This window comes from Podarcis bocagei (genome assembly GCF_964188305.1).
Source record: "Podarcis bocagei genome assembly, chromosome: 3".
Classification (NCBI taxonomy): domain Eukaryota; kingdom Metazoa; phylum Chordata; class Lepidosauria; order Squamata; family Lacertidae; genus Podarcis; species Podarcis bocagei.
Genome location: NC_138127.1, coordinates 100593143 through 100607024, shown reverse-complemented (window position 1 = coordinate 100607024; position 13882 = coordinate 100593143). Strand labels below are relative to the sequence as shown.

The window sequence follows — 13882 nt, the reverse complement described above, 5'->3', positions numbered from 1 at the left end:
CTTTTGAACTTCTCTGCAGACAGCTGCACAAAACATCTAGTTGCTTCAGGTAGAAAACCTGGGGTTGGAACAGGGCTAAAAGTGCTTTACATGTGAGAAACATGTGGATAGCGCTAATTTCTAAATATGGGTATTTGTTGAATCTCTCTCTGTGTGTGGAAAGAGCCAGATACTTAGTATCTTTCAAGAGTTTTATTTTACCACCATGATCTGAGCCCAGCATTGGCCATCTGCCTATCACTTTGCCTTCCTCCACCTTGTAAGACAGCAGCACTCTTCTCTGTTAGTTGTCTTGGGACAGAAGAGATTAAGGTATGAATATACTCTGGCTTCTAGCGCCGGTGAGGTCACCAGGGGCCAGTGGGAGATTGCACTTCCTGGCCCCATCAACTGTGTAGTGAAGGAGCAGCTTCTCCAGTGCTTGCTTATAAAATATTAGGTGCCTTATAATTGTAATCATTATTATACTGCTTTATACTTTTAAGGGGGAAAAAATTCAAACCAGTTTACAACACATGAAAACATCAAATGAAACAATCCCAAATCACTGGAAAAAGTCAAACATAAAGTACACATTCAAAGCAACATAATTAACAGGAAACTAATTGTCTTAAAGATTTCAAATAAGTGTTAAATAAGAAAAATTGAAAGTGAAATGGTGCAGTTCGCTTTTCTTGCTCAGTTCCTGTTTGCACTGGCTCAGCTACTCCTAAACCGAACATGATCCTTAAGCATGCCAATATTTCAATAGATGCCAGGATTGGAGAGCCAAATCCAACACCCAACACCCCACCCCTCTGTTCTGAACAGAGCAGAGGTGCAAAGAGCTTGTTTCCTGCTTGGCAGGGGGTTGGACTCGATGGCCCTTGTGGTCTCTTCCAACTCTATGATTCTATGAAAGAGCTTCTGTCTTTTGAGTGATGGTGGCTGATACAGATGCCCTTTCCCCGGGCACCAATGACACACCCTCAAATTTCCAAATTTGCCTTCTGGTTCCTAAAAGGCTCCATCTTACAGTACCCCGGAGATGGTGATGAAGGACAGGCAGATGTATATTTCGAAGTTAAAATGCTTGCTTCCCTGTGCTAATAGAGGGCTGGGGAAAAATAAAAATGGGATGTGCTTTTCTTTCAAACTCTCCAGGAACGTCTGTAAGTCCCAAACAGCGCTACAGTCTGGAGCCCTCGAAAGAGCGCTCTTGTTGGGGGGGCTGGAGATAATTAACAACGTTTTGTTGTGGGTCCTTGCTTGTTCATATTCTTTTTTAAAAAAATGCAACTAAATTCCCCCCCCCCCAATTTATTTTATATAAGTCAGCTTTATTTGCAGGTATAATAATAGATCAGTTGGTGGAATCCAAAGATGACATTCTGTATGCAGAATACACCATCTGCTCCTGGAAAGGCTTTTAAGTTGCACTAGATCATTTTGTGAGAAAAGAGAAAGTAAATTCTGTTGGATGTTTGGGAATTGGTAGCATTATTTTCCTTTGGCTTGTACTATTGGGACTTACTCTGTGCTGCTTGTCATTTTTAATACTGTATTTGGTGATTGGTCATTAGCATTGCATTTGAAAGGGTCTGGGAGAATGTGATGGTAACAACCAATACCAAGATGAAGGTCTACCAGGCTTGCATGTTGAGCTTTATGGAAGTGAGAGATGGGCAGTGAGAGATGTTGAGCATCACATTGCAAGACAGAGTCTCAAACAAAGATGAGCTCTCTCAAGCCCGCATCCCCAGCATATTCACACTTCTTTCTCAGCGACGTTTACACAGGCTGGATCAGGTCCACAGAATGGAAGCTGGCAGGATCCCCAATGACATGATTTCTGTGGAGCTGGCTTCAGGCACCAGGCCTGTTGTCTGACTAACTCTGCATTACAAAGATGTCTGCAAATGGGACATGAAGGCTAGCAACATTAATGTGGGAATCCCTTGCAGATGACCCCAGCACCTGGAGACAATCAGTCAGGTCATGCATCCACAGTAGTGACCAGATGAGGAATGACCACTGGCTTGTGCATCTGCGCAACCGCATACTTTCATCTGCCCCAGCTGCGACAAAACATCTCTCTCCGCTACTGGTCTCTACAGCCACAGCAGGAGCTGTAACTCTCCAGCAGTTTGACTTAACCCTCGAAGGCACACACTTCCATTGTCTCTTGAGACAAATCAATGCCATCCGGTGGCTCATACCAGAGTTTCACTGTAACTTGTCCATCTAAAATCACGAAGCGGCAGAGTCACTCTTTATTCCTTTACCAAGTATCTTGTCACAGATAAAAATGGAATCCATGCAAATTGCTTAAAGGGGAAATGTTCAGAAATAAACTGGTTGAAGTATAAAATGGATGATAAATTCCTCCATGATTTGCATGACAAAGTAATGCAGCTGATTTTCAGATAGAGATTTAGATATGCATATGGAAAGTCAGTTGGCAACATCAATGAAGCATGCAAATAAGATCAGATGAGCAGATCACTTTAAGAAAAGATTTGGCCACCTTTTAAGGAACATCATCGAAAAATTGCAATTAGTATTAAAATTAATTGGATTTCAAAATGTATCTGTGGATTCTAATCCCTTGATGTTTCTTTATTTCTACTGGAAACCCTTTGAATTCCCTAAAGATAAAGATAAAAATGATTATTAGAGGATTTATCTGTATGTGATGTAGGGAAATGTGAAAAATCAAAATGGAAAGCATCTGTTGCAAGTACCAGAAAATTATGCTATTAATTTAAGTGTCATCAGAGCACAAAAGATCACATTCCAAGACAGTGTGAAAATTATTAAAATACTGGAAATAATAGTACTTAAGATGAAGATATTATGCTCTAAGATCTGGTTAAGTGACTGACACTATTATATCACTTCAGGTATTATAAAAGTAACAAAATGCTTTTAAAGATAATAAGCGTTACATTTTGAGATTGGCAGTATTCACACTTTTCTGCTTAAGTGCTTTCTCACTTTAATATAATTTAATAACAGTAGGGGGAAAATCCAACATTTTCTTTCTCAAGCTCTGCCCTTCCTTTTTTCAATATTTTTCAAGTAACAACAAAAAACGGCATCTAAGCAATTTTTGCAACACCCAAAACTTCATTTTTGCCTTTTGACACTTTGGCTAAAAGACCCATATTTGTTCTTTACTCTTAGAAGATATAATTTCAGTTCATGGTGCTTTAGAATTGAATACTACATAACTCTGTTAAAAATAATAATACCACACACCTAAAATACCTTGCTGCTGTACTGTAATGAAATTTATATATACATGTATAAACTCTGGCATTATACAATTTGGTGATATACGGGCTCTGCCAGATGTCCCTGCTAATTTTGCCAAAGGACCCTGGGGTCTCCCAGAGTCTAATTTAAAAGTGTGTTAAATGTAACAGGAGAGCAACCACACAAGTTTCTCTCTCTTTCTCTCTTCCTGCTGAAATGTGAGTCAGCAGTTGGTTCTTAGCACACATTTTAGTTAGGTCCCCCCCCCATCCCCCATTATTGGCAGAAGATTATACTGGATACAGTTGTAACGGGATTCCTTTAATTGCAGCATATTTCTAGGCTTCCTGGTATTCTAAATCACTTGATGTTAATTGTGTTGTGCTGTATGTGTTAGAGGCCTTGCAATGCAAACCTGATGTTCTCAGAGGTAAATATCAGATATTCTTGGTGCTTGTTTTTTTATTGACCACTGAATCCATTTGTTATGAGTTAAAAATGAATTTTAAAAATAGCTTTGAGAAATAAGCCATGTTTCCCCTGCTTCCAGCATGGAATACTTTGCATTGGATTCTCTCCCCCCCCCCCTTTTTTTTTTAATAGTTTGAAAGGTGACTCATAGCATAGCTCAAAAATGCAGGATTTGTGTGGCCTGTTCAAAACTCTAAAGTGTTTTGGGGGGAAATTCCAGTCTTCCCCCCCCCTGCCACATATTTTACTGTTGGATGTATGCTAGACTTTAAAATGTTGGAACAGGCTGTTATTAAAAAGCTATTCTGTATTGCTGTTGGTAAAGTGCCATCTATAAAATTTGTTACAATTTCCTTCTCTCTCAGAGCTCCTTATTAAGCATTCACAGTCAGTTCTTGGCAGCATTAGAATCATTGAAGGAGTTTTGGAATGCTCTAGATGAAATTGATGAGAAGACCTGGGTACTTGAGCCAGAAAAACCCACACGGAGTGCCACAATGCGAAGGATTGCCGTTGGTAAGAATAAAAAGGACAACTTCATGTTGACTTCAGGTTAATGGAGATCACAGAAACGGAAATGCAAGACGTTTAAAATTATTAGTTTTCATGTGAAAATGTGGCTTTAAAACAGAACACATTGATTAATATCAGCTATTAAATCTGACATCGTTTCACGAACAGCGCAGTATCAAATCACAATGTGTCAGAATTTAGATTGCAAGTTCCTCAACTAACTTTCAAGTCCCATAGAATTCAGTAGGATTAAAGCATAACCATCCCTTGGTGTTTAGATGGTGCATGCAAATGTCACAGCAAGTGCTGTCACAGAAGACTCGTTGCATGCCTCTTTCAAGATTCTACCTGCCTTCCATAGCTTTTGTGGACATGTGAATTAAAAAGTATTTAACTTTTAAAAAAAATTGCACCTGCTATTTGAATAATTTGGTGGTATTTTAGTTGATTAAAAGTAGTTTTAATCGATACCTCTGACCAATGAAGCAACTAGCTAATGTAAGCCTAATGAATAAAAAAAATGTTCTAAATAAGAAGTGGGAAAGCAAAGCATGTGAAATGGATAAAACAATTTGAAGCTAGTAACTTTCGTAGTAGCAAATGTTAAAACTGAAGAAAAGGTCTGATGTATTGTTTTTAGAAATGACCAGCACCATGTTTGGGGCTCAAAGCCTAAATTAAGATTGCTCTTGCAGATTCCTTTTGTGTGTGTGTGTGAAGTTTAGTTGAGTAAGGATGAAACTATATGTAGTTACAGCTCTGTTCATCTGCATGTCTGTTCCAGGAAACAACATTTCAATTAATATAGAAGTAGATCCCAGGCACCCCACCATGCTTCCTGAGTGTTACTTTCTTGGAGCAGACCACGGTAGGATGACTCCTATTTAAAAATCCATTTTGTCAATCATAATAGCTTTTCTGTTGCAGTGTATATCACTTTATGCTTACCGCAGGTTAACTTTATACTAAATTGAGTCTACTTGTTTCAGGCAGACCAAACCAGAAGCACACCATTGACCTTAATTTTTTGAAAATTGTGTGTGCGTGCGTTGCTCGGAAAAACGTTGAAGATTCAATACATTACAAAACAATTTTGCACTGTTTAATATATTGCCAGCCTGTTCTAATAAGATGAATTTAGCTGCAGTGCTACAGAAAGCTATACTGCGCCCCATGTCTTTCTTGGTTGGCTGCATGTCAGTTCTCAATCCATTGAAAAAAGCTGCAGTAAAAGCCTGGGAACTAAGGTTTGGCCAAAGGCAGATGGGTTTCTGGTGACTAATATGCCCTAAGATTTATTCAAAGCTGAGTTGTTTCCATTTCTGTCAATATATTTGTATAATGTCATTATGGAATTGGCAGTTTCATTTTCAGTCCCTTTCCTATGATCCACCAAATGGAATTTGCCTTTTCACAGCAGTTGCATACCTTGAGATGATTTTTTTCGTTGAGGCTGCAGTCATTGCCTATTAAGCCCCTGTCAGCATATCTGTGAAATTAGGAGTTTTTACCTCAGTGTGCATCGACTTGCACTTATTTAGTTTGAACTGCACTTGCCATTTTACTAGCCTGTTCAGCCAAATTGGAGAGCTACTTAAATAGTGAAAAATTTACTATCATCCACAGACTTTGCCATCTCGTGACTCTTTCCCTCAAACTCTGCATTATTATAAGCAAGTTAAAAAGACAGAGGACCCTATATAGATCCATGGGCAATATCTGTTTAAAATAATTTATATCCAGATCTTAATCCCCAAAAAGATCAGAGTAGTATACAGTGAATACTAGTGATGTGCTGGAAATGTTTGTTTTAAGAGCGGGCCAGGGATTTGTTTTTGTTCTTTTACCATTCTCTATTAAGTAATAAAAAAAAGGTATTCAAAGTGGAGGACAAATTTCAGTGAAATTTTCATGGGTTTCCGTGAGTGTTCTTTCATTCTGCAAATAATATCTCCCGTGGTCTGCACTCTGCAGGCTTCCTGAAAATCTCATGGCATCTATGATTGGGCTTTCTTGTAAGTGTTGTTCAGAGATGTAATAACTAAACATTTAATGTCTGTACACCTTGTGCCTTGCATTGCAAAATCAACAGTGCAAAATACAGGGTGCCCAGTTACATGATGTGTTATATGCAGCATGCCTAACCTTGCAGTGCAAGGACTTACATATCCAGCTGCCTTGTGAGCCAATATGCAGAAAAGTAGTGTATGCATAGAAAAATAAATACATGCCTGATAACTGAGAATTCATTCTCTGCTGAATCAGGTAGCCTTGGTGTGTTATTGTTTTTATTATGACTGTGTTTTGCATTTTGCATATTTATGATGTAAAACTGTGATAAATAAATAATAAAAAACAGCACAAAATTTTGGGATGTAGCTGCCCTCCTTCTCCTCCAGTCCCCATTGTCCCCTTTGAAGGAAGTCTGTTCGTAGAATGCTCTTGGGAGTAGTGACAACACATATGATTTTTATTTTCAGTGGTAAATCCCTTGAAAGTCAAGCTGAACAGCAACATACACCTGTGGTAAGTGTGTTTGGTTGTAGACATTTAGTTCATAGCTTTGTTGGGAGTGCTGATACTTTATTTTCCTTCTTCTTTTCAGGGATCCAGAACTCAGTTTACTACAAAATTTGAAAGAGGTTTTAGAAATTGATTTTCCATCTCGAGAAGCTCTAGAAAAATCTGTAAGTTGCTCTGTGGTTATTATGTTCATGTTTTGAATACCATGGCAAAAGGGAATTCTGTAGCATAACAAAATAATAGGAGCATTAATACATGTGATCAAGACATCCAAAATAAGCTTCACTTCATAAGTTTTAAAGATTTGTTAAAATGTTTACCTTGTCTCAGTAAGAAAAAAATGAAATATGAAAGAGTACAAAAGAAGATAATAAATTATTATTTATTTATTATGTTAAAAATTTGTATACTGCACTATACCTTTAGAACTCAGTTCAGTTCACAATAAAAAGAAACCAAATACAAATTACAATAAAGGGTCGTTGCATGATTGTCAAAAAGTCATTAAGTTTTATTCTTAATAAGGACATGATTAAAGCTCTAAACACATTGCACACCTAGTGATAATGTAATGATACTTCACTCTTAATTGGAAAATTTCCACACCAACGATTTTCCGCAAGATGGTCACTAGTTCAAAGCCAATTGAAACCGAATACCTGGGGTAAACCAAGGACCAAGCTCTTCAATCTGTTGGTATCTCATAATATGCATTCTGGAGAAATATTCTTAATATTTGTGGGTTGGCACCATTAAGGCAACACTTTAATCTCAGTGTCTTCTCAGGGTAATCATTGCTTCGGTCATTCTTTGAATGATTGTCATCTGATTAATGAAGCATGAGTAAAAGGGAAGAGGGAAGCACACTTCTCTTGTATCCTGATGTCTTAAAATAGGCAGACTACAGCTCCCATCATGCCTGATCACAGGCCATGCTGGCTCATAGTTGGAGGATGCAACACACTGGCCACCCCTGTTCTAACAAATGACCATTTCACATTTCCCTCTGTGCGCGAGTAAAGGGGCAATACCTGCTACCTACGGATAAATGTATTAAAAATAAAGGGTAAAAAAGCATTTTCTAATTATTTGGGGGATGCCTTCAGCTGATAACAATTTTAAAGTTTAGCCCTTAATAAATTATCATACTCTTGTACATTTTCTTATAAAAAATAAGCCAACCACAAATGTAATTGTTTAAAATGGGTGAAACAAGTTGACAAGCTTTATTCTATGTGCTCAAGCTGCGTTCCATGTTTTTTAGGACTTCTCTATGGATTGCGGGATCTGCTACGCTTACCGTCTTGATGGGACTATTCCAGACCAAGTCTGTGACGACCCCCGCTGTGGCCAGCCTTTCCATCAAGCTTGTTTATATGAGGTAGAGCAATTTACGGTAGCGTTCTAGGATTATGGAACGGAAAATTGATGGGTGGGTGCAATCATATGGGTGCTCTTTTGTACTGTTATTGGACAGGAGGCATTTTCCTGCAGCCTCTAGTGCCCACACACACACACACACAAATTCTGAAGAATGCCTGTAGATAGCACATTGAAGCTGTTTGTACTCCTGATACAAACCAATCTTACATGTTGTGTTTGATCACACATTATATGCCAGTCAGCATATAAGCATGTTTCACCACAGATGTGTGAAATTTCAAAATTTTGGGTTAAGACTCACAGCACAGGAATGTTGTGCTGCAAAGGAAAATGCAAAAGATCACACAGTTCCAGTTGGGGTTAAATTGAAATTGTAAAGTTTTGTGCCAAAACTGAATAGCCTGGATCATATACTTGGTCTTGAGTAGTGTGTGCCAAAATGGAGGTTGAGGATCCTTAAAAGATCCCTGTTGATTAGTTTACTGGTAGGGTGGGGCTGTGGGTTAAACCACAGAGCCTAGGACTTGCCGACGAGAAGGTTGGCGGTTCGAATCCCCGCGAAAGGGTGAGCTCCCGTTGCTCGGTCCCTGCTCCTGCCAACCTAGCAGTTCGAAAGCACGTCAAGGTACAGCTCCGGTGGGAAGGTAAACGGTGTTTCCATGCACTGCTCTGGTTCGCCAGAAGCGGCAGCCATGCTGGCCACATGACACAGAAGCCGGCTCCGTCGGCCAATAAAGTGAGATGAGCGCTGCAACCCCAGAGTCGGCCACGACTGGACCTAATGGTCAGGGATCCCTTTACCTTTACCTTTAGGGACAATACTTAGGGGAGAAGCAGCCGCTTTTGTTCTTACCAGGACCAAGTGTGGCCAAATATGCTCAGCTTGGCAGCTAGCAAATAGATTGGGGGTAGGATTAGATATTTCTGGAGCTCTTCTACTCAGACGATGGGGGCAGGTTTGTTTCCTAAAAATGAGGACAACCAGTTACACCAAGCTTTGCTTTCTCTATCCTGCTAGTCAAAAACTCATGCTTTGAGCAGCCACCTGGAGAGTGAGACTGGGCAACATGATTTAAGGTCTTGAATAGTAAGAGAGCTTGCTGTATTTGAGGCCTATTCTTTTTTGAGTCTTCCTGGGACTTACCTAATAACATGCATTTCTCTGTAGTGGCTGCGTGGACTTCCTTCCAGTCGGCAAAGTTTTAATGTCATATTTGGTGAATGTCCATATTGTAACAAGGTAAGGAAAGCAACGTAGTTCCCGGATAATTGGAACTGTTTCTGTATGAGCTTAAGTTAGGGTTTCAAAATACAATTGAAATTAGCTTGTCTTCTTTTAGGAGTCTTTGCTGCAAAGTTACTGTCGTGCGTATACTTAAATCTCTCAGATACCAGTGTCTCTAGATACTTAGTGGGGGGGAACAATTCCAGTGTCTGAGTTAAAAATTAGGGGAGGGGGAATTATTCTTTGTAATAAATACCTTGGAAAGTACTGTAAGCAAAATTCAAGTACTTTATTGATTTTTAATTTTGTAACAACTCACCTTGCTTTGAAAAACCATTCCAGCCAATAACACTGAAAATGTCTATGAAGAAAGTCTGAAGTGGAATTCCAGAAGCCTGTAACTATGTAAATGTACAGTCTTAAGAATGCTAACACATTAGACATGATATCAAAGAAAATACACAGAAAGCAGTATTAAGAAGAAGAGGACAATGATAGTCATCGTGTATTGGTACAATTCTTTACGAAGTCCAGACACTTCATGAAGTCCAGACTCCAAAGTGCTGCATATAGAAGAGCTAGTCGAAGTCTGAAAGCATTCTGGTTGAAAGGCTTCAGAATATGTAACTCCATTTCCTATGGATTTTTCCTCAATTTGCCAGAAGGTGTTGCAGATAGGTTGTGGTTCTCTACCTTTCTGAGAAGGAAGCAGAAAACTTCTATCCATGTCTTCAACAGAGATCTGCATAAGAACAAATATTTAAGCTCTGGTACTTTCATTCATTCATTCATAAATAAATAAATAAATAAGAAAGACTTTTTTGTATAATAATAAAAAACTCATGGTACAAAGATAATTGACTAAGTGTAATAATTCACCAGATACATTTATTATCTATAACAGCTTTTCTATGTCCATTATCTCAGTCATTCTTTTCACAGAGAGCCATGGGATGCAGGAGTTGAAGCCTGACCCAGCAGATTCCTAGCCCATTGCAAAAAGCCATACCATTGTCCTACAAAGTAATCCTCCTTGTTTGGATCTCTTGAAGACTGAATTTGTTTAGCCAGCTTCTGTAATAAAGCTGTATGCTGAGCACCAAGACACCTTACAGGAATAGATTGACAGTCCAGTTTTGGGCTATGACTTCTCTTTCAGCCCAACAACAGAAACGATAGCCAAAATACAGAACTTCCAGATAAGGGAATGCCATCATAAATTTTTACAAGGCAAGTGGGGGGTGTTATACCTATTCAGTCAATCTTAATACATTCAGCACTCCCACTATATCAGCACATAAGTCCCTATGGTTTTACGTTTCCTCCAGCTTTCTCAGTGTTACATGCCAACTTCTAGTTGAAACGAGTCAGGGTTATGAAACTTGCAGGACAATTAACAGCACTCCTGGATAATTCAGTGATTGAGCTGGGAAAGAAGGGCTCCGGTGGTCCTTGAGGTATCTTGGACCCAAGTTGCTCAGGGCTTCACATATTAATAGAAGCGTGAACCTGGCTCAGTAGCCTATGAGCATCACAGATGCTTCAAGCTGCCTGCTGAACTCACCTTGACTAACTTCCTCCTGTAAACATCGGTTGTGGCTCCAGCTGGCTTTCCTCCAGTCTTAGCGGGCTAGGAAGAACAAACAGAACTAGCCAGTAGTAAAAGCCTTTAGAGTAAGGGGGTGGAGAGAATGCAACCAGCAGCTGGCTTTCAAGTAACACATTTCTTGCCTCGGGGAGAACGTAGTTCATAGGAAGATCTATTAAGGTGACACAGGTGTATATGCAAGTTCGGGGCGAACGCCTTTGAAGTAACAGAATTGTAGAGTTGCAAGGGTCCCTGAGGGTCATCTTAATTCTGTTCCGCTTTTAGTGGAGAACAAAAGGGCTCAGGGGCGGGGGCTGGTAACTGCTTTTCAGCCTTCCTCTCTCTCCCCTGTGCATAGCAGTGTATGTGTGGGCCAGGGCACATAGTAAATGCTTTTAGAGTTTACCCAGGTATGTGTAGAATACTTGCATTGGTATGGGTTTTAATGGGCAACAGCAAGTCAGCCCCAGTTAGCAGGGGAGAAAACAATCATTAACCTTTCTAAATTTCTGGAGACCTAGCAGTTAGAACATGAGAAGCTATACTATACTAACTGGTCATATTGGTTTAAATGAGTGTGAAAAGGGGAACGTGTTAAGTTCTCAAGGGCCTGTACCATTTCAAAGTGGTGGAACATCACAGCATCCATCAAAATCCTGCCCCCCACCCATCCACGCTGAGACCATATAACACCGGTCTTGAAAGACCTACATTGGCTCCCAGTACATTTCCAAGCACAATTCAAAGTGTTGGTGCTGACCTTTAAAGCCCGAAACGGCCTTAGTCCAGTATACCTAAAGGAGCGTCTCCACCCCCATCGTTCTGCCCAGACGCTGAGGTCCAGCACCGAGGGCCTTCTGGTGGTTCCCTCGCTGCGAGAAGCCAAATTACAGGGAACCAGGCAGAGGGCCTTCTCGGTAGTGGCACCCGCCCTGTGGAACGCCCTCCCACCAGATGTCAAAGAGAAAAATAACTACCAAACTTTTAGAAGACATCTGAAGGCAGCCCTGTTTAGGGAAGCTTTTAATGTTTAATAGGTTACTGTATTTTAGTGTTTTGTTGGAAGCCGCCCAGAGTGGCTGGGGAAACCCAGCCAGATGGGCAGGGTATAAATAATAAATTATTATTATTATGGGCAACGTACATTGCAGGAAAAGTAACCTTTGTTCGGGCGTTTCTCACCTGCGCTTAATATTTTCCAAGGTGTGCAGGGAGTGGGGGAATGTACAGCTAGAAAAGCAGGCGTTTTCCGCAAGCCAGGTACAATTTAATGCAGCAATTTTATTCATTTTAAGAACTCACCGCTTCGTTCTGAAGCCGCTTGCTCAGCCCAGCCAGCATCTGCTCGTCTTGTCCTTGGCTGCTTTTCATTCCCACAGCGGCTCTTCTACGATAGGAGAGGTCCTTGCTTTCGAACTCCTTTCCCTTCTCGTCTTTAACTTGCCTTGGCACTGGCTTTGGCAAATCAACCTGTTAAATGTACAAGTTGAGTGACTCGTGCAGCTGCTACTCCTGCTTTACAGAATCTGTTCCACTGACTGCGGCTTCTGTGTGAAATGAATGGTTTCTGCGCAACTTCTAGCAAAAGCATCACTAATCCGCCAACACAAGGAACGGCCAACATTTACCGCGAGTTGGAACTGCACAGGGCAGTCGTTTTGTTGAGCTCTTGAGCAGAGTGCTTGCACTTGTGCTATCCTAAGGGGCAACGTTATTTATTGCGAAAATTTGCTCCAAGGATTCTTAAAGAACTCTTAGATGAATGTTATTAACCTTTACTGGATGCAAAACCAATAAGTCTCTGTCAATTAAGCTTGCATTAACTATATCTAAGTAAGTTGTTTTTATTGTGGTGGTTCTAATTAATGTCAGTGCCTGGAATGAGAAAATAATCACTACTTATTCCATTAGTGAGGTGATCTGACCCGCCCTAAATGGGGCGACAAATTTCTCATCTTCCCCATAATACTGATATACTTGCTCTCGGGGCACCCTGAAAGGTCATGCAGCCCCCCTGCCCACCCGAGAAGCTGCATTTACATTAAAAATGTTGTTTCACTGATAAGAATATCGTTTGTCAAATTTCTAGGTTGCCCTCCCTGGGATTATTTTCTTTTTAACATGCAGCAATGACATGTAATAGGGTGAAGTGAACAATACGTTGAGTGAGCTGCACTCTTCAAGCAACTATTGAAGTGTGGATTCCCCATGTCCATTCCCTTACACAGGAGGAGAGGGCAAAAGACAAATTGGGATCTACTGGTCGATTGCTGGGTGATCTGTAATAAATAGGCAAAGGCTTCCAAATCTCAATAGCAACGAAAAGGCTTACCTCCCCCCCCAAATTAATTAGGATAGAATCTCCTTTAGTTGATATACATTTATTCTTATATATTCAGGTTAAGGCAACGTACATCTTACTGCAGAGCTAGGGAATCTGCATATAGAATAGAATAGAATAGAATAGAATAGAATAGATTCTTTATTGTCATTACACAAGTGCAACATTGTACAAAGTGCAACGAAATTGGATGCCATCCCTTAAAACATCAAAAGCAAAACAACAACAACAACCAAACAAACCACATTCCAGCCACACCCACACCACACCCATCAAACTCCCAGGTCACACTATCGAGTTACAGCATTCAAAAAGGCCACAGCTCTTGGATAGAAACTGTTTTTCAGTCTATTTGTCTTTGACTTGATGTTTCTATATCTCCTGCCAGAAGGCAGTAGTGCAAACAGACCGTGTCCCGGGTGAGATGAATCCTGCAGGATGTTATTTGCTTTCCTAAGACAACGGGAACCGTACAGTTCTTCCAAAGATGGGAGAGGATGACCAATAATCCTTTGGGCTGTGGTTATGACCTTCTGGAGCACCTTCCTCTCCCTAGCTGTACAACCGGAGAACCAAGCACAAATACAGTATGTAAGAATGC

General features: G+C 40.3%; 2 protein-coding genes across 7 annotated transcripts in view; one reads left to right on the top strand and one right to left on the bottom strand.

The window, feature by feature from the left end:
* The window catches only part of FANCL (FA complementation group L), a 44074-nt gene extending 34237 nt beyond the window's left edge, over window positions 1-9837 (top strand). For 2 of the 3 annotated variants that reach the window (XM_081188755.1, XM_081188757.1), the window contains 7 exons: window positions 4074-4224; window positions 5006-5089; window positions 6702-6747; window positions 6827-6908; window positions 8009-8125; window positions 9296-9367; window positions 9695-9837. In XM_081188755.1, coding sequence (XP_081044881.1) covers window positions 4074-4224; window positions 5006-5089; window positions 6702-6747; window positions 6827-6908; window positions 8009-8125; window positions 9296-9367; window positions 9695-9730 — 588 coding nt within the window. In that variant the 3' untranslated portion in view covers window positions 9731-9837. Of the gene's footprint in view, window positions 1-4073; window positions 4225-5005; window positions 5090-6701; window positions 6748-6826; window positions 6909-7988; window positions 8126-9295; window positions 9368-9694 lie in introns of all 3 variants that reach the window. The other variant, XM_081188756.1, reaches the window with a different exon arrangement.
* Window positions 9621-13882, bottom strand: part of VRK2 (VRK serine/threonine kinase 2) — a 69554-nt gene continuing 65292 nt past the window's right edge. For 3 of the 4 annotated variants that reach the window (XM_081188657.1, XM_081188660.1, XM_081188659.1), the window contains 3 exons: window positions 12243-12410; window positions 10917-10982; window positions 9621-10094 (listed from right to left, as the gene is read on the bottom strand). In XM_081188657.1, coding sequence (XP_081044783.1) covers window positions 9801-10094; window positions 10917-10982; window positions 12243-12410 — 528 coding nt within the window. In that variant the 3' untranslated portion in view covers window positions 9621-9800. The remainder of the gene's footprint in view (window positions 10095-10916; window positions 10983-12242; window positions 12411-13882) is intronic. The other variant, XM_081188658.1, reaches the window with a different exon arrangement.